Source organism: Phacochoerus africanus, chromosome 15 (genome assembly GCF_016906955.1).
Source record: "Phacochoerus africanus isolate WHEZ1 chromosome 15, ROS_Pafr_v1, whole genome shotgun sequence".
NCBI lineage: Eukaryota > Metazoa > Chordata > Mammalia > Artiodactyla > Suidae > Phacochoerus > Phacochoerus africanus.
This window is the reverse complement of record NC_062558.1, coordinates 57,415,332-57,439,067: the sequence shown is the minus strand read 5'-3', so window position 1 is coordinate 57,439,067 and position 23,736 is coordinate 57,415,332. Positions and strand designations below refer to the sequence as shown.

The 23,736-nt window shown below is 40.9% G+C and overlaps 1 protein-coding gene across 6 annotated transcripts in view; it reads right to left on the bottom strand.

The window, feature by feature from the left end:
- TARBP1 (TAR (HIV-1) RNA binding protein 1) overlaps positions 1-23,736 on the bottom strand; it is a 76,655-nt gene that overhangs the window by 51,922 nt on the left and 997 nt on the right. For 5 of the 6 annotated variants that reach the window (XR_007132459.1, XR_007132457.1, XR_007132458.1 and 2 more), the window contains exons 2-9: positions 18,519-18,616; positions 17,019-17,088; positions 14,484-14,632; positions 12,420-12,472; positions 9,873-9,970; positions 6,287-6,422; positions 4,177-4,273; positions 2,917-3,006 (exon numbers count right to left, since the gene is read on the bottom strand). Coding sequence is in view for 3 of the 6 variants with exons in the window: in XM_047762726.1 (XP_047618682.1) it covers positions 2,917-3,006; positions 4,177-4,273; positions 6,287-6,422; positions 9,873-9,970; positions 12,420-12,472; positions 14,484-14,632; positions 17,019-17,088; positions 18,519-18,616 (791 nt within the window). In the remaining 3 variants the exon portion in view is untranslated. The remainder of the gene's footprint in view (positions 1-2,916; positions 3,007-4,176; positions 4,274-6,286; positions 6,423-9,872; positions 9,971-12,419; positions 12,473-14,483; positions 14,633-17,018; positions 17,089-18,518; positions 18,617-23,736) is intronic. The other variant, XM_047762728.1, reaches the window with a different exon arrangement.

Genomic DNA, 23,736 nt, shown 5'->3' with positions numbered 1-23,736 from the left:
TTTTAATCTCCTCAAAGAATTTAGAAACTTCATTAACAGGTGAGAATTTTTAAAGTACCTGATATAAAATGCATGTTTTGATAAGATGTTCTAAAGAACATGTCTTTGAAACATATCACACATGGAAAGCAAATTACTACCTTAAGTTAAAATTCATTCTGGTTTCATATACTAAAACAAAGATTTATTTTTGAGAGAACGTAGAATTTGAAATGTAAGTTATAATTAAAGTCCCTACCCTCCTCACGAGTTTATTTTCTATCATACGTGCATTTTAAAATACAGTTGATCTTTGAACAACACACGTCCACACTGTGTGGATTTTTTTTCAACAGTAAATACTACAGTACTTCAGGACCCACAGTTGTGTGAATCCTCAGATGTGGAGGAGCCCTGGATACCTTACGAGGACAGTTTCTTCATAAACTAAACATACTCTCACCACACAGTCTGGCAACCGTGTTCCTTGGCATTTACTCAATTGAGCTGAAAAGTTATATCCACGCAAAAACCCAAATGTAAATGTTTACAGCAACTTTATTCATAATTGCCAGGACGTAAAAGCAACCCAGATATCCTTTGGTTGGTGAGGGATAAGTAATATTATTCAGTGATACAAAAGGAGTTATCAAGCCATGAAGCAGCATATTACATAGTGAAAAGAAGCTGGTCTGAAAAGGCTTCATAATGTAGGATTCCAACCAAACGACATTCTGGAAAAGGCAGTAAAGTACCAACACGAGGGGAGCGAGTGAACACGGGATTTTTCCAGCATGGAGACTGTTGTGTATGATACTGTAGTGGCGAATGTCTGTCAAGGCCCAGAATGTACAACACAAAGAGTGAACCCTAATGCAAACCATCCACATCAGTTAATCATAAATAAGGCATCAATATTGGCTCATCATTGGTAACAAAAGCAGCATGCTTAATGCCAGAGCTAATGATAACAGCAACTGTGGGGGATGGGAGGGTGCAGAGGGGCTATATGAGAACTCTGTACTTTCTGTTTGTGTTTTCTCTAAATCTAAAACTGCTCTAAAACAAGACAAGTGGCTGTCTCATCAAACCAAGGGGAAAAGACAAGAGAAGCAGGAGGTATTTACATGTAGCATGGGCTAAGCAGGGAAAACATGTTTATGTGCATTTTTTCATTTAAACTTCCCAGCTCCTATCAGATAGCAAAATAAATTCCAGATGGATTAACTGCCATTTACAAACATATTATACATATCAATCCAATGAACAGACTTTATTTGGATACCTGAGCAAAACTGAACATGTGAACAAACAAAATGCAAAAAACAAACAGAAAATCACATTTATTGAACATCTGAAGAAATGCAAACACCAAATATTTGAAATCAAGAAATTAACTACATTTTCAGGGGTGCTAAGGGCCTATTTCTTAGCAGTATCTTATCCTTCAGCAGTACATATTTCTAGATGAAATGGTAAGACGTGAAATAAAAGTCCAACAAAAGGAACTGATTAAATAAATTCTACAATACAAAAGTTCCCGTTGTGGTTCAAAGGGTTAGGAACCCAACGTAGTATCTGTGAGGATGCGGGTTTGATTCCTGGCCTCCTTCAGTGGATTAAGGATCTGGTGTTGCTACAAGTGGCCGTTTAGGTCACAGATGTGGCTCGGATCTCGTGCTGCCATGGCTGTGGAGCAGGCCTGCAGCTATACCAGTATAGTGGTCCAATTCGACCCCTAGCCTTGGAAGTTCCATATGCCCCAGGTCTGGCAGTTAAAAAAAAGTAATAATACAATAAATAAAGAAATAAATTATAAAATATTTAATCAACTGAATTTTTAAATATCACATGTTGAATTATTCAGCAACATGCCATAAAATACGCAAATGTATGAGACGATGAAAAATAAAATTCAAAACAGTAAAATCTTAATTTGCTTAGAAATATATCATTTAAAACAAACATATAGTGAGAAAGCAAGAGTGAGAATACACATATTAAAAAAATTAAGACTTAAACCAAAAAATATGGATTTGATGGCTGGCATTACAGGTGATTTTTATTTGCTTTCCATGGTTCTGTATTTTCCAGACTTCACATAATCCAATGTATTTATTTTAACATATTCTAGGCTGATTTCTCTTGTTTCTCTCTGCATACATAGCTGGAACCGCTTCCAAAAGGAAATAATCACATCTCTAGCCTCAGTGATCTCTTAGGCATGGGAGAAATACAAATTTAAAAAAAAAAAAAAAAAAAGGTTCCTGTCCTCAAAAAATATAACTTATAGAGGACACTGATTAGGACTATGGATAAGGCTAATAAGGTCATTAGCAGGAATTGAATGCTACAGATGGAAACAAAACAAAAAAGAGGACGTGGAGATGGAGGAACCCACAAGGAGGAGCAGCACCGTCAATGCCACGGCCGGCCCTCGGGCCCCTGCACGCGGGTCCCCGCTGAGCCACTGCAGGAGAAAAGGCAGACACTTGGGATTTCAGGATGAAATAGATGCAAAAAGTCAGGAAGATTATGGATTACCCAAACGTCAGGCTTGGGCACCTGACTAGATGAAAGTGCCACGAACGGACAGAAAAAGACAAGGAGGAGGTTTGTGTTTACTCACTGCTTTTGAGTCTAACATCGTCCTGACTCCTAACACACCTCATCCAGAATCTAGATCTGCCCGCTAACACTGTCTTCTTTTCTAAATGGTCTATCTCCGTTCCAAACGCTTCCTGCCTCCCACCTCTCCAAAGGAATCTTAGCAGCATTATTACTTAGATCCACTCAAAACAAACAACTTTTGAAAAAAAATCTCTGTTGACAGATAACAAAGCAATCATAGTCTACATAAAAGGCTAGTAATGAATTCAGTTAGAAACAATTTTTCATAAGGTTTTCAAAGACCTCGTTAAATATTTTCAACCTCACCTCTGTCCACAATGAGGTTCCGCGTCTTAAGGACTCCTCTTGTCTCACAGACATGAGAAAAGTCGCCATGTCAGAAAGGGACACTTTCTCCTAGGGGCAGGGCAGTTTTTTTAAAAAAAAGCACTCATTTAAAATTTTTAACGGAACTAAAATCTCTGTAAAAGCAATCTAGCATACTATTTTACGTAGAATTCTATTAGTTAAATCAAAAGCAATTTCTGAAAAAGTGTCAAACTTTTAAAATGAAGATACCGATTACAAACAACCATTACATAAAACGAAAGATTACTTTATAAACCTATTTTCCTTAAAATCAAGGTTACTTTCTGAGATGGGAGGTGGTCAAAATCTAAAAGCCAAACCAAAAATATTCTATTAAAAATTTATGTATTACTTAAATCAGAAGTGAATCTTACTTTTCAAAGGCAAAAGAAGGACCCCTGCCTTAAGAACACCACCCAGGCCTTTTCCCCTGAAAGTCACATGTCTTCCATTAAGGTATTTTGCTCTAAGCCAGGTGTCAGCACAGCTACTCAGGAGCCTGTTTTGTAAACAGTTTTACAGGAACACAGCCACGCCTGTTCATTTATCGATGGTCTATGGCTGCTTCTGAGTAGTTGTGGCGGCAAAGACCCCACATGACTCAAAACATCTAAAATATGCACTAGCCCAGCCCTTCACAAAAAAAGCTTGCTGACCCTTGTTCTCAGCAACAGTGTTACCGCAGCTCTGTGAAAAACAGAGAATAAAGATACATTCCCTGAATGTCAATTCCCTGGAGGATGTGCAGGAAAAATACAGAGGAAACCAGGTGAGAGCCTCCAAGAGTCTCTCCCTGCTACAGTCACACAGTTACCTGACCCCCCCCAACCCCCTTCCCCCCCCCCCCCCCCCCGCCACCGCCCCGACCCCAACATGCGTGATGTCTACCAGCGGGACTCCAGGGAGACCCAGCACCAGGGGCTTTTACTGGAAGCCAGTCACGCAGACCCTCTGCACAGCACTTACACAAAGATCCCAGGCCCCAGAAGGAAAGCAGGTGTCCCTACAAGTACTGCAGGCCCAGTGAGCTCTTGAATAGTGGGATGGCAGGAACCCTCCCAAAATCCATGTTCCCAGCTGCCAGCTAAGGGCCAACCTCATAAGCAGGGCTTTCTGACACCAGCATCACAGGCCTGCTGTGTTAACTCTTCGATGGACACCCACTTGCTAAGAAGATTCCTACCCTGGAGTTAACACGAGTGAAAGAGACACACTCACCACATCTACCAGGTTGATAGCCGCCTGAAGGAGATAGCACTGGGCCGCCCCTCTCAGCAGGATCTGGTGTGTGATCATGGTGCACTGCAGGACGTCCCTGACATCAGAAACATACATGTCCTTCCACAGTCCCAAGAACTGTTCTGATAACTGTGATTACTGACAACTTGACGATAGCATCTACACTCTTTAATGCAGAAAAGTCACTGCCAGTAGAATTGCAAAGCTCTTAAATCTCTGGTAGCACTCAATTTTGTGAGCCACATGGGAAGTCCATCTGGTAGAGCTCAATTTTATCTTTATTTTGTTGTCTTTTTAGGGCCACATGTGTGGCATCTGGGGGTTCCCAGGGCTGAATCGGAGCTGTGACTGCTAGCCTGTACCACAGCTATGCCAGATCTGAGCCATATCTGCGACCTACACCACAGCTCATGGCAATGCCAGATCTTAACCCACTGAGTGAGGCCAGGGATCTGCGTCCTCATGGATGCTAGTCAGATTTGTTTCCACTGAGTCATAACAGGAACTCCTTATTTTTAGTTATTTATATTTTTGACCACACCTGAGGCATGTGGAAGTTCCCAGGCCAGGGGCAAACCCACAGCACAGCAGCGAGGTGACAAAGCTTGATCCTTAATCCGCTAAACAACAAAGGGACTCCCTAGAGCTCAATTTTAATATGAAATAGATCTTCTTTTAAAAATAACAAAACTGGAGTTCTCCTTGTGGCGCAGTAGTTAACGAATCCGACTAGGAACCATGAGGTTGCGGGTTCGGTCCCTGCCCTTGCTCAGTGGGTTAACGATCCGGCGTTGCCGTGAGCTGTGGTGTAGGTCACAGACGCGGCTCGGATCCCGCGTTGCTGTGGCTCTGGCGTAGGCCGGGGGCTACAGCTCCGATTCAACCCCTAGCCTGGGAACCTCCACATGCCACGGGAGTGGCCCAAGAAATAGCAACAACAACAACAACAAAAAAGACAAAAAAAATAAATAAAAATAAAAATAACAAAACTGGAGTTCCCATTGTGGCGCAGTGGTTAAAGACTAGGAACCATGACGTTGCGGGTTCGATCCCTGGCCTCGCTCAGTGGGTTGACAATCCGGCGTTGCCATGAGCTGTGGTGTAGGTCGCAGACACAGCTCGGATCCAGCATTGCTGTGGCTCCAGTGTAGGCCGGTGGTTACAGCTCCGATTAGACCCCTAGCCTGGGAACTCCATATGCCTAAGGAGCGGCCCTAGAAAAGGCAAAAAGACAAAAATAAATAAATAAATAAAAATAAATAAATAAAAATAACAAAACTATAAATAAAGATGTTTTCAAAGTAAGAAATTTACATTTTTTGAAATACTTTTATTTATTTATTTATTTATTTTGTCTTTTTGCCTTTTCTTGGGCCGCTCCCGCGGCATATGGAGGTTCCCAGGCTAGGGGTCTAATCAGAGCTGTAGCTGCCAGCCTATGCCAGAGCCACAGCAACACAGGATCCAAGGCGCATCTGCAACCTACACCACAGCTCACGGCAACACCGGATCGTCAACCCACTGAACGAGGCCAGGGATCGAACCTGTAACCTCATGGTTCTTAGTTGGATTCGTTAACCATTGCGCCACGACAGGAACTCCAATTCTTTTAAATTAATATTTATATTTCATGTTTGATCTCTTGTTTCCTACATATCAATGTAATAACAACAACTTACTGGCCTTATTTTAAAGTGGGCAAAAATCCACTAGTATGTATTATGGCATATATTTTAATTCATAAGACAAAATAAATTCAATCATGTGAATAATAGATTTGTTTCTTTTTTTTTTTTTTAATTTTTATTTTTTTGGCTGTAGCCATGGCATGTGGAAATTCCCAGGCCAGGGATCAAACCCAAGCCATAGCTGTGACAACACCCCATCCTTAACCACTAGGCTACCAGGGAACTATGAATAATAGATTTTTAAAATTTACCCTTTTTTATATAAAATGAAGAGTGAAAAAAATCCCAATGCCAATGCTGACTAAAACCACTCACTATGGATTAGAGCAAAAGGGAAGACAAATTTACTAATGGAAAGTTACAACAAATAACCATACATGAACATACACAGAGTAAATTACCTGAGGGCAAGAAGGCCTTCTACACCCAGAGCTTTACATCTCGGAACACTGGCCAAAGCCTTAGAGAGAAACAAAATGGGAATAGCACACCAATGTCTACTTGTCATCTTCTGAATAAATTTTAACAGGAAACTACCTGAAAGAAAAGAGGCTTAAGATATCATGCTTGTCAATAAGCACATGAAAAGATGCTCGACATCATCAGACATGAAATAGGGAAATGCAAATCAAAGACCATAATGACCTATACCTCCACACCCACTAGGATGACTATAATCAGAAGGACAGACAATAACAAGTGTTGACAAGGATGTGGAGACATCAAACCCATATGCTCCTGATCCTGATGAGGATGCAAAGTAATGCGGCCAGTGTGGAAAATAGTCTGGTAGCTTCTCTGAAAGTCAAACGCAGAGTTTTACTCCTAGGAATAAAAATGAGAAGTGGGAGTTCCCGTCGTGGCGCAGTGGTTAACGAATCCGACTAGGAACCATGAGGTTGCGGGTTCGGTCCCTGCCCTTGCTCAGTGGGTTAACGATCCGGCGTTGCCGTGAGCTGTGGTGTAGGTTGCAGACGCGGCTCGGATCCTGCATTGCTGTGGCTCTGGTGTAGGCCGGTGGCTATGGCTCCGATTCGACCCCTAGCCTGGGAAACCTCCACATGCCGCAGGGGCGGCCCAAGAAATAGCAAAAAGACAAAAAAAAAAATGAGAAGTGACAGCTGGGAATTCCTGCTGTGGAACAATAGGTTAAGGATCCAGTGCTGCTGCATCTGAGGCACAGGTCATAGCTGCAGCTCCCGTTCAATCCCTGGCCCAGGAACATCCATATGCTGCAGCTCCCGTTCAATCCCTGGCCCAGGAACATCCAAACAAAAAAAGAGAAAAAACGAGAGAGAGAGAGAAGTGAAAAATTATGTTCCCATAAAAGCTTCTATATGAGAAGTTATTCATAATAGTTAAAAGTGGAAACAACCTGGAGTTTCCCCTCATGGCTCAGTTGTTAACGAGCCGGACTATTACCCATGAAGATGTGGGTTCAATCCCTGGCCTCACTCAGTGGGTTAAGGATTGGGCATTGCCGTAAGCTGTGGTATGGGTCACAGATGCTGCTTGGATCCGCATTGCTGTGGCTGTGATGTAGGCTGGCAGCTGTAGCTCTGATTCGACTGCTAGCCTGGGAACCTCCATGTGCCTTGAGTGAGGCCCTAAAAAAGACAAAAGACAAAAGTGGAAACAACCCAAACATCTTCCAACTGATGAGTGGATAAACGGAATGTGAATCTGTATAGTATCTATACAGTGGAATATATACCCAGCCATAGAAAGGAACCAAATATTGATACATGTTAAAACAAAGGTGAATCTTAGAAAACATTATGCTAAGTGAAAGAAGCCAGACATAAAAGGCCACATATTCCATGATTCCTTTTCTTGAAAATGTTTAGAATAAGCAAATCTACAAAGACAGAAAGTAAATTAGTGGCTGACAGGAGCTAAGGGAAAGGGAAAATGAGACAGGAGTACTTATGGGCACGGAGTTTCTTCTGGGGATGATGAAAACATTCTGCAATTAGTAGTGATGGTTATACAACTTTGTGAATACAGTAAAAACCATTGAACTGAACACTTCAAAGGGGTGAATCTCACGATGTGGGAATTATATCTCAATGAAGCTGGTGGAAAAAAATCAATGTTATTTCGTTCTTTTTAGTAAAGTATTCTACTATATTGTAGAGATTCTGATAACCATGCAGCTATATTTGTTTTTGAAAGTTAAGGCGAAAGATACATTTTTCATTGTTGGAGATGTTAAAGCAAACAGGATAAGAATTACCAATGGTAACTGCCCCTGGTATCTGCAAACAATAATTAGATCTTTCTCACAGGCTATTTCTTAACCTACCCTGAATCTAATTACTATAATTAACTTAACTATTTTGAGATATAAAGACACGGTGCTCTATTCTGCTTTCTCTTAACTTGACACGGTGCTCTATTCTGCTTTCTCTTAACTTGTGATGTCTTAAGGATCTTCAAGTCATGTAGTTTATGAGAATGTTTCCCTAGATCATCACTGTAGAATGACTTTTAAGAAATCACTGGATGCTCCTGAAAGGATATTATGTGTATTTTATTTCTCCCAAAGTGCTAACCCGAAATTAGATACACTTAAAATATTCACTGGAAATTGTTGACAGAAAAAACTACAAAGTAAAAACTGTAAGTAAACATGCTACGTGTCCTCCCCCACCAACCTTGGACTAATTAAGTTTCCATCTTTTGCCCAACACCTTCCTCACGAGAAGGATGGCAATGGCCAAGCTTGCACTTCACATTCATTCACCATGTTGACAAGGGTGAATGTCAATGCCTGGCACTGCCACAAACACCAGACACTCAAACTCTAGGGGGTGCTGATTGCACCTCACTCACACTGCCCGATGGATGCAGATGTGCCAATGTGGTCGGCAAATTAACCTCGAGACTAAACCTCCAAATTCTGGCACACTGAAGAATGGCTCTGACAGTTATCTTTTCCACTTAAATTGTTAAAAATTAAATCCAGAGGAGTTCCCGTCATGGCGCAGCGGAAACGAATCTGACTAGGAACCATGAGGTTTCGGGTTTGATCCCTGGCCTCGCTCAGTGGGTCAAGGATCCGGCGTTGCCATGAGCTGTGGTGTAGGTTGCAGATGTGGCTCGGATCTGGAGTTGCTGAGGCTCTGGCATAGGCCAGCAGCTGCAGCTCCAATTCGACCCCTAGCCTGGGAACCTCCACATGCCACTAGTGCGGCTCTAAAAAAAGCAAAAAAAAAAAAAATTAAATCTAGAAATCTAAAGTTGTGATGTACAGACGACCATCTTTTCCCTTTTGCTGCTGACTTCTGCACAGATGTTACCATTGGTATTGTTCACCCTATTTGCAGGTTAAATACAAAAGAGAAAAATATATATTTCATAGCCAGGGTCACTTTCTAAGTCTCAAAGCCCAGAATGAGAAAAAGACTTACTTAGGAAGCAGAGTAAGTCCTGCTGCTCAGCAAGCAAAATAACACTGGTTTTGTGCTTTGCTCACCAACATCTCTCATCAGAAAGAAAAAGACACCTCCAATCTGAAGAAGTGGGACATTTCTAGGACACAAGGTATTATACAAACTAAGTTTTTTTTTTTCTTTTTGATCTTTCTAAGTCAATATCTATAAAGAGACAACTTTGCTAAAATGGACATTCTGTTTGTAACTTTTTCCTAAGCCCAGGTTCTTTTTTCCTTCGATTTATTTTGCTAATTTTTGAAATTGAATAGAGACAACTAGAAAGAATGGCAAAACTGCAGCCCACATTCCAAAATCACTTCCATGCTACTCATGCTGTTACTGGTCCTATGTTAGTTATATACACAAGTAAAAGTGTGTACTCAATTTCAATGGACACCAGTATAATTCTGGCAAAATGTGCATATCCTGGAAAAGGGAACTATTTTGATAACACTGATTATAAGAGTCATAGCATGGTGCTTATAACCAACACACTAAAAATGTTCTAAAATTTGAAGCTAATAAGTTGAAGCTCTGTACTGACACGTACTCTTTATTTCTTCTGGAAGAAGGGAAATGTAAGTGACTAAAAACTTCTGTAATTTCAATCCCAATGGAGAGCCACTTCCTATCAGCTGGCCTGGGGACCTATAGACAAAGAGGAAAAAACCAAATATTTAAAATCTATTTACAAATAATACACTGAAACGAAATGGAATATGGCCCAAATGTCGTTCAATAATAAAACAATAAAACTATCTTCTTCTGAACCTGCATGTTATTTTTCAGTAAAATATTGAGGATCCTTCTGATTATAAATAAAAACATTCAGATCTTCTAGGAAGACAGACATGAGTTAGTAACACTCTATCCTAAGCAGGCATGGACTCCCTTTTTATGACACTTTCTCTGACATGTATACATGAATCTTGCCAAACAGTATCATTTAAAAAAACAAAGTCTAGGAGTTCCCACTGTGGCACAATGAGTTGAAGAGTTCCGGTCCCACTACAATGGCCTGGGTTACTGTGGAGGTGCAGGTTCCATCTTCCGCCCAGAGGAGTGGGTTAAAGGATTCAGGGATTCAGCGTTGCAGCAGCTGCAGCATAGGTCGCAGCTGCGGCTCAGATCCAAACCCTGGCCTGAGAACATCCATATGCCATGGGTGCGGCCATAAAAAGTTAGTTAAGTAAAAGTCTAAATGATAATTCAAAAATATATTTTACTGTTTCCAACACATAGCCCAATGATTTTAAATCTTTACATAGTAAATAAAAGAAATAACATTAATAGAAAGACAAATATTAGTAATAAATCACTTTTGCAAGAGCATTGAATTGTGAACATCTACTAAAGTCATGTGGGGTTTTTTTGCTATGTGCTTCTGCAAAGAACATTATCTGTTAATTGAACACATTACAGAGCTAGGAAACGGAAGGCATTCATAATAAATGTGTTTGTTAACTCTCAGAAAGCATCAAGTTGGTTTTACTGCTCTCTAGCTGTCTAATTGCTTCAGAAAACTATTCAATAGTAATGAGTTATTTGAAAACTAAAAATAACTGGCAAATCAAGCATTGCTATGCTCTTTTGATATTTATTAAATAGGACTAAACATTAGTATAACTTAGCACAGACTAATTTAAAAAATTTAAAGAAGTTGGTGGTGAGGGGTTTTCTTTTAGAGATATACCAAAGACTTGTTAAGTATAAATTTAGCTGTCACAATTACAAAGACAATCTAATTTCAAAAGCAAGTGAAATTTTTGAAGATATAATTCAAGAGTACAGGTAATACTCAAAAAAATGAGGATAAGGCAGAATACTGACAAATTCTCCTGACTATCAACCTCAACAAAGGGTAGAAGTGGCAGATAAGTAATACGTCATTGAGAATGGCCACCACTGTCAGATATGGACAGTGCAAAGCTAGAATAGGCCCTGAGGTCACCAACCAGAAACAGATGTATTGGTGTGAACTGATGGTTTTTAATGTGGATGGATGGACAGATGGACAGATAGGCAGATACTGAAATATAGATAGGTAAGTTGATCAACAGACAGAGCCAAGAAACAAATGTAAGACACCCCTACACACAGATGTCAATTAAACAAACACAGTAAAAGAAAACATTATCATTTAGAGACTGTGGTTAAAAGATAAATAAAAATTATTTGTATTATTCTCACAATTTTTCAGCAAGTCAAAATTAAAAGAAGAAAAAGGGGGAAAAAAGTATAAATTGTTATCCAAAGCCAGTACAATTTCCAAAAGGGTAGAAATCAGGAATAAGGGAAAGTAAGCTGTGAAAAGTATCCTTTCCAAAAGCCCAAGAATGGAAGGGTTCAAAGTAAGAGAGAAAAGAAAAAAGGAATACTTCATACAACTACTAAAAGGCAAGAAGAGGAGTTCCTGTCCTGGTACAGCAGAAACGAGTCCGACTAGGAACCATGAGGTTGCAGGTTCAATCCCTGGCCTCGCTCAGCGGGTTAAGTATCCAGCATTGCTGTGAGCTGTGGTGTAGGTCGAAGATGTGGCTCCGATCTGGCATTGCTGTGGCTGTGGCATAGGCTAGCAGCAACAGCTCCGATTCGACCCCTAGCCTGGGAACCTCCATATACCATGGGTGCGGCCCTAAAAAGACAAAAAAAAAAGGTAAGAGGAGTTCCCATCGTGGCTCAGTGGTTAAGGAATCCCGCTAGAAACCATGAGGTTGCAGGTTCGATCCCTGGCCTTGCTCAGTGGGTTAAGGATCCAGCATTGCCGTGAGCTGTGGTGTAGGTCACAGATGTGGCTTGGATCCTGCATTGCTGTGGCTCTGGCATAGGCCCGTGGCTACAGCTCCAATTAGACCCCTAGCCTGGAAACCTCCATATGCTGTGGGAGCAGCCCTAGAAAAGGCAAAAAGACACACACACACACAAAAGGCAAGAATAACAAACATAGAAGGGACAACATAGAAAAAGCTGAATGTCCATGAGGCAACATATATATGTACCAAATGCATCAAACAATCTGGTCCTATGTCATAACCATGTTAACTTATATATCAAATACATGTTACTGCACTGCTGCTAAATAACAATGTTGATTTACCTGCTATACAGAGAGCTCTCTGAAAGTGCATCCATTAATGGTCCAATAATAAACTAAAAAAAAAGGAAAAAAATATTTGATGTTAGGTTGTACCTGTAATTTTGAAAAGTCAGCTTGCCCTAAATGCAGATCCTATACACGGAGCTACAGATGAACTGTGACAAGCAGAGCTGATCTCTTATGCTGAAGGTTAATTCATGACAGTCTTGGAGGATACATACGTTAATTCCACCAGAACATAAAAACAAATACTGAATTTTCCCACCTGATAAAAACATGGAATACTAAGAAGAGGGTATATGTTGTGTTCATAAGGAAGAAAGGAACCCAAAGAAGGAACACATGGTGGAAAAGAAAGGCAGTTAATAAAGGAAAAACAGAACGATACTAAAAAGAAAATATAAGCCCTTATGCCTGGAAGATAAAGGGGTGAACATATATCTTCAAAAATATTACTAGACAAAAGCAAGCTTACAGGAAGTACACAGCTAGGAGAATGTAGAAAAATGATGCATATTAAATGTAGCTGGACAATTAGGAAAGTATACTTAGGCTTCCTCCAAATGAGAAGTAAATTACTATACCCAGAGATCACGTGACTCACAGGGCATCATAACACGAAACTTAAAACTGTCATTCTCTTGGAGAACAGACTTGTGGTTGCCGAGGGGGAGGGAGTGGGACGGATTGGGGGTTTGGGTTAATAGATACAAACTATTGCTTTTGGAATAGATAAGCAATGAGATCCTGCTGTATGGCATAGGGAACTATATCTAGTCCCTTGTGATGGAACAGGATGGAGGATAGTGTGAGAAAAAGAATATATATACATGTGTGACTGGGTCCTTTGATGTATAGTAGAAATTGATAGATCACTGTAAATCAACTATAACGGATAAAATAAAAATCATAAAAAGTAATAAAACTGTCATTCTCACAGTCTCTTTGCTTTGTGTGATTTCCAACAAATGGAAGTATAAACACTAATAACAGAACTCAAAGGTAATCTCTACTCAGTACAGGAGAGACTAACTCACTGACTCAGGTTGAGGGAATAGCATCACTCAATAGTGGTAATGCAGTGACTGAGAATTGTGCAAAGAGTATTACTAAGAAGTTTCTACACCAGTTTTCATGCTGCTGACTTTTGTTCAGAATACTGATACCAAAGAACTACTTTTTCATAATGGTAATGATCCAAGCAGCTTGTCAACACACTACATTACAGTAAGCCTTTCCCAAGTAGAGTAGCTAAGTTCAAAGAAACAGGATTTGCTGCATGCATATCTCTAAAATGTTACTTGAGATTTTATTTTTATTGTTTATTTTTTGTCTTTTTAGAGCTGCAGCTGTGGCACATGGAGGTTCCCATGCTTGGAGTCGAATCAAGAGCTGTAGCTGCTGGCCTACGCCACAGCCACAGCCACAGAAACACAAGGTCCAAGTTGCATCTGCGACCTACACCACAGCTCACGGCAACCCTGGATCCTTAACCCACTGAGCAAGGCCAGGGATGGAACTTGCATCCTCATGGATACTAGTCAGATTTATTTCCACTGAGCCACAGTGGGAACTCCCTACTTGAGATTTTAGAGCCTGTTCATGTATATATATATATATATATATACATATACACACACTCACATACATATATATTGTTTGTTTGTTTGTTGGCTGGCCCTGCAACATGTGAAGTTCTAGGCCAGGGATTGAACCCATGCCACATCAGTGACCTGAGCCACTGAAGTGATATGGTGACAGTACTGGATCCTTAACCCCCTGCACCACAAGAGAACTACAACAGGTTATGTCTTACTGCCATTTTTTTTTTTTTTTTGGCTGTGCCTGCAGCATGTGGAGGTTTCCCCCGCCAGGGATTGAACCCGCAACCCGAACCACCACAGTGACCCAAGCCACTGCAATGACAATGCTGGATCCTTAACCCATTGAGCCACCAGGGAATTCCCCTAGTATACATCTTTGAAGACCACACAGAATACAACAAATGCCTTCGCCTCCCATCTTTTGACAAAGGGAACAAAGGAAAGGAAAGGCTGTCCTTACCTCAGAAAATTCTGGTGAAAACGGAAGAACCCTGGTTTCATACAGCTCCAAAAAGTGAGTAACACCTTCTTTGGTCAGGATTTTATTTTCACTTTCAAACATTCTTTTATAAATACACAGATGCCAAGATGGGTGAAAGAGCCAACATCCTGTGGGAATAAATATCCAATGTTGACGCTTTATTCTCACGTTACATTGTTGCACATAAACTATATATTCATAAATAAATACATAAATAAACACATTCCCTTTACTGTATGTAACACTACAAAAGTGAGTTCGTTTTTAATCACATCCAAGGGTGTTCACTGAATAATAAAAATGACTTCAGTATTCAGTATTCCATTTTCAGATAGTTTCATCGAAAAAGACTACAAGCAAATGTTATAGTGGCTACTGTGTACAAAAACTAAATATTACCCCATGCAGGCAGGTTAGAAGTTCAGATTTGGAGTGATTTCTTCTCTCACCTTACTTCAATCCATGTTTCATACAGAAATCTGAAACTGTCCCTCCTCTGTTTAAAACCCTTGAGTGGCTTCTCAACACTCAGAATAAAATGCAGACAGGGCATGAACGGCCCCTTGACCACTACTCCCTCCTTTCCCCGCCTCCCACTCCCTCCCCTGGCCCAGGTCACTACCCCACTGAGCTGTTCACATCCCAGGGCTTTTGCACCCAGAGCATCTCCTCAACTCCCATGTCCTTCCTGAGGCTGGCCTTTAGACTGCCCTCTCCAAGGTATGGCCTCACCTGCCAGATACTGCTTTTCAACCACTAGTTTGTTGCTTGTATAGAACTTATAATCAAAACTATCTTTTCATGGAAAACAGGCAAAAATCAAATGAGTACACCTGTCTCACCACTTTACACCAGAGCTTAGCATGTATTGGACAATAAGTAAACTTCTATTAAGTAAATATATATATATATGAATGAGAAACAAAAAAGTAAACATATACCTTAGAAATTAACTCTTTTGAAATAGCCTTTAATTCTATTAGAAAAAACTCAGCATTTTTAACTCATGTCATCCTATAAATACTTTTTTTTTTGTAATTTACACCAAGATGCTTGTTCGATTCCTTGGCAATGGTAATTTTTCAAAATCTGTCGCTGCTATTTGGTGTGGTTTGCCAAGAGCTGTGGGCAAAATGTGGTAATGAGAGAATGATTTTCATAGGAAATGCATAAGTGAAGTCACGACAGGATTCGATTAAATTCTAGCCCCAGGTGGGACTATAGATTCTTATGGTCTGTGAAAAATCCCAGGGTATCAGAAAACAACCATACCCATCAGCTGAATAAAGCTCAATTCTTAAAGGGTCAAACTATTAAAGTTGTAATTATTAAAGAAGGCACTAAAACCCATTTTCCTAGATTAATTCTCATGTGTAAACACAATAATGCAGCATGTTATCATTCACATGAATAAAAAACACTGTGAGCTGCATTTAGCTGCTTAAAATAGATCTAAACTTAATTTCATAAAATAATTTTAGGAAGCTCCAGCTTCATTTTTTTTTTTCTCTTAAAAAGCTCTCACAATACAGTGCTCGTAAAGGACTTAAAAAACATATTCAAGGAGTTCCTGTTGTGGCTCAGCAGGTTAAGGACCCAACGCTGTCTCTGTGAGGATGCTGGTTTGATCCCTGGCCTCACTCAGCGCATTAAGGATCCGGCGCTGCCACAAGATGTGGCATAGGCCACAGGTGCAGCTCGGATCCTACGTTGCTGTGGCTGTGGCTTAGGCCTTTGCTGCAGCTCCAATTTGACCTCTAGCCTGAGAACTTCCATTTGCCACACATGCAGCCAAAAAAAACCCAAAAACATATTCAAAATAATATCTTGGTATTTTCTCTTCCTAAGAAGAACAATCTACAGAACAATAACTGAAAGCCCAAGACAGTAACTCTGACAATAAAATATATTAAGAGAATAAGAATAGAAAGCAGTTAAAATACATAATCCCAAAGAGCCTTTATTAAAAATGAATGAGACACCATCATTAAAACATTATCAAAGAGTCCTTAAGGGTATATAATGAAATAATTACATATGAAATTATATGCTGTCTAGAAACATGCTTCAAGTTCACTTGGTGGGAGGGGGCCGGGGGTGTGTGAGGTCACACATAATATAAGGTGGAGGCCAGCCCTGAGCTGATCATTGCTGAAGCTGGGCAATGGAGCTCCCCACAGAAACTGTTCTCCTTCTGTTAACTACCTCACGTTTTCCATCATCAGAAGTTTATAGAATTACCATACGTCTAAACTATAGGAAACTCTGCATCCATTTAAAATTAAATTTTCAAAGAGTATTGAAGGACAGCGGTAAATGCAACTGGACATACTGCTGAGTGAGAAAAAAACACTATGGACAATCAATCCACAAGGTATGTATCTAGAATGTCAGCAGCTGTCTCTGGGTGGCATGTATGCGCATGACATTCTCTATAATAAATGAGAGTTAGCGACACAATCAAGGGGAAAACCACAAACATTATAAAAAAATCAAAATAAAAGTAATTATTACCATTTTCCTCTGACACTGCATATTCGAATAGATTGTTTAGCTTTGGTAAAACTGGCTTTATAACATGTATCTGAAAACAAAAGCAAAAAGCCACAGGAAATGAAAATTCACCTTTAACGACACAAAAGAACTTTCACCTATTTATATAAAGGAGCTCTTCTGTCACCCCCCCCAAACCCTGCCATCATCCCCCTGTAAAAAATATGCAAAAGGTGCCTGATTTCTTCAGCTCTTAAATCATGTAAATTCAGGTAAGACTGAATGTGGCAAATAATAAATATAACCTAGAAGACAGTTATGGTAATGCTACCTTTCTAGAGTGAGTATCATAAATTATGTCACGCAGTCCTCAACCATCCTGGGAAATAGGTAGGGCGGATAATACAATATTTACAAAAAGGAAAAAATACTGAGATACCTTCTCTGGTAACTCGAGTTTTTCGAGGCCACACATTGAGAAGCAGAGCCAGTTCAGGGCTCAGTGCTCTTCATTCTCCTTAGACTCTGCTGCAGATACCAGAGTCCAACTTATGTATCCTTCAAACTAAAGGCAAGTCAGTTTCTAAATAGTGAGGGTATTAATCTACTGATTAAGGAAAACCATGTAAGTTTATGAGTTGAGAAACACTTTTTCTTTCTTCCTCATCCTCACATCAATATACATTTAGCACCCAGGAGTCATTCTTTATTTCAGTTCCCAAACAGGGCTCGGCGCGCATCTGGACCTACACTGCACAGTGACTCCATGATCGCTGGCCCCAAGGTGGCCTGCTGCTTACACACTGGGAACCCTGCACCAGGGATTCTCCAAGGCTGGTCCCCAGAAACGAGGCATAGGCATCTCCTGGGAGCAGGTGAAATAGTGGAATTCTCAGGCACCACCCAGACCTACTAAATCAGAAATTCTGCGGACCAGACCCAGCAACTGGTACTTTAACAAGCCATCTGGGTAATTCTAATGCATGTTAAAGTTTGAGAACCACTGCACGAGACTAGGTAATCGTAAGATCTTGAGTCCTCTCGACTTAAAAATTCCATGATCCTACAAAAGCTAATTCCAAGTCCACTGAAAATAATTTTTCCAGTTTCCATTCCCAGGACCAGGTAGGCAAAGATGCAAGAAAAGAAAGGAAGGGAGGGAGAGAAGGAGGAAGGAAAGAAAGAAAGAAAACATATGAAATCCAAAGGCTATTATTTACTTAATAACAATTTACCTCAGACTTTAAATAACATTTTCCCAAATGTGTATTTCTTTGGAGAGTATTCATAACATGGAGAAACTAAAAACTAACAAATACTTTAGAAGTAAATGTCAAGGGAAGATCAAATAAGACTAAATTCTTTGAATGATAATTTAAGTCAGCTGAAAGTAGTACACTTGTATTCCATTATGCTATATCTAGGTTGGCCTTTTTATTGCTTTTACAGAGCATTTGGAAAAAAAAAAAAAGAAAAACAACTAGATCTACACAGGATTTGTTAAAAGATGAAAACACTTACCTGATTTCCTTCAAGAGTTTCCATAATTAAAATATAGTTTTCCCAAAACTTTAGAAGCTCATCTTTTTTCTTCTCAGACCACCAAAATAGACTTGGGCCTGAAATGGTTTAAAAAAGAAAATTAGTTCCTAGATTTAGTTCCCAAATTAGAATATTTCACAAGTTTCTAAATGACAGTAATTCTTAAAATTATGCCACTACTATGAAATGCTGTTTTCTCGAACAACAGAGGATGCCTCTGCATCAAGGCCTAGGTAAGAGGCTTGGACTAACAGGAATCCTTCTCTTGCTTCTTTTTTTAAAATGATTTTTATTTTTTCCATTGTAGTTGGTTTACTACAGTGTCCTGTCAATTTTCTACTGTACAGCAAAGTACAAATATATATTCTTTTTCTCACACTATCCTCCATCATGCTCCATCATAGCTGACTATATATAGTTCCCAGTGCTATACAGCAGATCTCATTACCTATCCATTCCAAAAGCAAGAGTCTGCATCTATTAACCCCAAATTCCCAGTCCACCCCACTCCTTCCCCCTCCCCCTTGGCAATCACACAAGTCTGTTCTCCAAGTCCATGAGTTTCTTTTCCTAACAGGAATCTCAAAAGGAGACTTTTTTTTTTTTTAATGAAGGTTACTATTTTGGAATTCTGGGTAGGAATGACAGATTTGAACACATGCATGAACTGAACTTTCTCTCCCCAACAATCTCACTATAACAGTAAAAGATTTTTCAACGGCCAAAAAAAACAAGAATGGAGAAAACAGCATAGCAGATAATAGCAATGAAATCTGAAATCAAAATCAGATGAAAACCAAGCAGACTCAAAAAAAAAAAGTTATTATTAAGTTGGCATAAAGAAAACAAGGAAAAATCTAATTCACACTACAAAATACCCCCAACCCTAAGGAACCGGCAGCAAAAATAACTTGTATAAAGCAGAGGTAAAAAATCAAGGCTAAGAGTTCCCACTGCGGCACAGCGGAAACGAATCCAACTAGGTGCAGGTTCAATCCCTGGCCTCACTCAGTGGGTTAAGGATCTGGCGTTGCCGTGAGCTGTGTTGTAGGTTGCAGACGAGGCTCAGACCCTGCATTGCTGTGGCTGCGGTGTAGGCTGGCAGCTGTAGCTGCTATTGGACCCCTAGCCTGGGAACCTCCATATGCCATGGGTGTGGCCCTAAAAGGCAAAACAAAAAACAAACTAAAAAAAGACTAAATTAAAAAGGATTTGTTTGATGTGTTTAAGAAACAGCTCCCAGATCCCCCCTCCTGCATTCTGAATGGGGAAAAGCCTGGAATTTGTTCTCTGGGGAAGGTAAAACAGTGGGTCCCCAGATTGAGGTGTACTGGACACAGCTGAGGTCTGGGTGCTGCCACATGAAGCGGGGAAATGGACATGTCTGCACCCTGGACACTGAGGCCCCCTTCACCTGGCCCCATCACCATCTTTGCCCCTCAGGTCCGAGAACACCAACCAGCCTTCACTATCCAGCAGATGACTGGAAGACCATCTCCATGGAATGTGGCCACCCCAAGAGGAAAGACCCAAAAATACTTTCATTAGAGATTACTCAACAAAATGCCTTGGCTGGATCCCCCCACAGAGAAGGTCGTGGTCAACGAGCACCACTTATGTCCTTAGAGCTTTAAACATGACTTTTGGTTTCACATTCTTACATATATGCAGGGATCTAAGAACCAACAGACAGTTAGGGAAACCTCTACGCTAACGATCAAGACCCAAACAACCTAACACAGAAACCTGGAGAAAACCTAAAAAAGAAAAAAACTTTCACTAATATGTCAAAGGGAGATAAAAGAAGATAGTGCAGTTATTGATATAAGAACAGGATACTATTAAAAAGGGGACATTCCAAGAAAAAAAAGATCTCATGAGAATAAAAATTTGACAGCAAATATAAGAAACTCAAACAAAGGACCGAGGAGTTCCCGTCGTGGCACGGTGGTTAACAAATCTGACTAGGAAACACGAGGTTGCGGGTTCGATCCCTGGCCTTGCTCAGTGGGTTAAAGATCCGGCATTGCCATGAGCTGTGGTGTAGGCCGCAGACACAGCTCGGATGCCACGTTGCTGTGGCTGTGGTGTAGGCCAGTGGCTACAGCTCTGATTTGACCCCTAGCCTGGGAACCTCCACATGCGCAGGAGCGGCCCTAGAAAAGACAAAAAGACAAAAAAAAAAAAGAAAGAAAGGACTGAAAATAAAGTTGAGGAAATCACTCAGGAAGTGGAGAAAAAAGACAAAACCATAGAAAACAAGAGAGAAAAGATACCCTGGATCAGGAGGTCCAATATCCAAGGAGAACAGAAAGCAAAGGGAGGAAATCAGAGTAATTCAAGAAAAATTTCCAGAATAGAAGGACACGATGTCCAGACTGAGCTGGTCCACTGAGTACCCGGCACCCCCAAAACTGCACAATGCAAACAGGCTCCCCAAACTGAAACTGCAAACACGGCCTCTACAATCGCCCTTGGAGAAGAGACAGCACACACAAATAAACAGGATTCAGAATGGCTTCAGATCTCTGGATAGTAACAATGGGGGTTCATGCTTCTATGAAAACAGATCAACACACTTAAAATTGTGAATGGAAATGTTCTCCAAGTCAGAATTCTTCCCCAATCAAGCCATCCATCAAATGTGAGGGCAAAATAAAGGCATCTAGACATACTTGGTCTTGGCTTCCAAGAGAGCTGCAAGAAAACATACTGCCACACCAACAAAGAGGATCGGCTGAAAAAAATCTACAAAATCCTAACTTCTAGGGGGTGTGGGGGAGCATCAGAGAGGGTGCAGCATGACCAGATGATCTGAATTCCAAAGGGCAGAAAGCCTTTCCAAGAACAGACAGGACACACAAACTGCTTCACCTCTGGTCAAGCACAAGAGGAAGAGGTGGTCACTAGAAAAAGCAGTTAAAAAACAAAATAAAATGTTTAAATAAATAAAAATTTTAAAGGCCAACCGTGGCCTAGATTAGAAACGCTTGAGAACGCCAAGGAGACCATGCCCACCCACCCACCCCTTTTTCTGCCCCTCCCCCAAGTGTTTCATGAAGGACTGTGAGCAGGAGACCCTGGGTGCCCAGGCATGCTGGGCAAAGGGCAGACCATCCATGCCCCACAGGGGTTCAAGGTGGTGGACAATCAAGAAAGCCTGTCAGTTTTACAGTCCCTATGACAGGAGACCAAAGCTGTTGGCCCCTGGAGGAAACCCTCCCACACCGCCATCCTTGTCCCTGATACCAGGTAAAGTTGGCTGCCCCTGGGGATGGATAAAAACTTTCTCCCCTGAACCCTGCACTGACATGAGGAAACACTCTTTTGCATGTGCCACTCATACAAAGCACATCTGCTGCTGTGGAGGAAGGGCAGGAAACTAGCACCCAAGACCTACCACAGATACAAGCAGAATGCAGCCACCACAGGAGAGGGTAAGAAAACTCTTAACCCTTCAGTAAGAGGAGGCAGAGGATATCTGCCACTGGAGAGGGACAGAGATGGCTAAAAAGCTTGAACCCTAAGGTCTGGGCATATGGGGCCTAAGAGAAGGCTAGTGCAGAAGGAATGAAAAGTTCCCTCCTTTCTCATCTTAAGCTTTGCACCTAGTTACATACATCAGCAGTCTACCCTTGCAGGAAGGACAAAGGCATAGAGGAAGCTCTCCATCTGTGCAACTGGCATCATGGGCTTGAGAAAAACTACAACACTGAGGAGAACCTTTTGGTAAACTAGGCTTCAACACTAAAACATAAGATAGTAACAATCCACAACTATAGCAATAACAAAATCCAAAACCAGCTCAACTAGAGTTACTCAACACCCAACACCCTAACAGAGAGGAGTGCCTATCTCTAAGGCACAAATATTTCATTCTTTACGAAAAAAAGGTGGTTCCATTGCCAAGAGATAAAATAGAAAACAAAACCCAACTTAGAGATTGTCCAGGTACAGAACTTACACATAACTATGATTAGTATACTAAAGGATCTGGTGGAAAAGGCAGACAACATGCACAAACAGATGGGGTTTTTCAGGAGAGGAAAACTATAAAAATGTGTCAGATGGAAGTGACAGAAATAAAAACATATCAGGGAGTTCCTGTAGTGGCTCAGTGGAAATGAATCCAACTAGCCTGCATGAGGATGTGGGTTCGATCCCTGGCCTCGCTTAGGGGAGCCCTCGACGTTATTAGCTGTGGTATAGACTGCAGTAGCGGCTTATCTTCAAAACTGCAGAATGTCTGACTCTTTGAATGTTTTACTTTGGTAATTTTAAATGTTTTTCTAGTGACACCTCTTATCGGATGATCATCACTTTGTGGACTGTTAAAATATTTACTGTCAGATGTTTTCAACTGTAAAAAAAGAAAAATCTAATTAAAAAAATTAAAACCGGAGTTCCCATCGTGGCACAGCAGAAACAAATCCGACTAGGAACCATGAGGTTGCAGGTTGGATCCCTGGCCTCGATCAGTGGGTTAAGGATCCAGCGTTGCCTTGAGCTGTGGTGTAGGTCGCAGACGTGGCTTGGCTCTGGCATTGCCGTGGTTGTGGCGTAGGCCAGTGGCTACAGCTTAGATGTGATCCCTAGCCTGGGAACCGCCGTATGTCTTGGGTGTGGCCCTAAAAAGACAAAAAAAAAATTTTTTGTAATTAAAACCTCATTCTATTAGATCAATTGCAAAAGTACCCTCAAAAGGTCGACTTAAGACCCATATGCTTAACAAATAGTAATAAATCCTACTAAGAGAATTACTAAGGAAATTTCAAAAGAATGTGATGGTTTCCACAATCAAATTCTAACCCAAGACTCAATTCATCAGTCAGTATATGTACATAATTTTCCTTGGCGCTAATCCTCCTTTTCTATTAGAACGGACCTACCACGATATAGTGCAAATTTGGTCTGTAAAGTCCCTCCTGGGCTCAGTCACATTCCTAAATTATTCCGCGGATGCACAGTATTCCACCTGCTCTGGGTCAGAAGGGTGAGGAAGTGCAGACTGTTCTGTATGTAGCGATTTGTGTCACTTCGGAGTACACCCTGGAGATGAGGTTTCCAAGGTTTTTCAGGCTCTATGGGGACCATGAGAATAACCAAATTCTCTACTGATCATGGAGACGACCCCAGGAGCTGGCTGTCGGAAGCGGGGGACCTCCCTACCAGGAAACCAAGTAGGGATGGTAAGAGG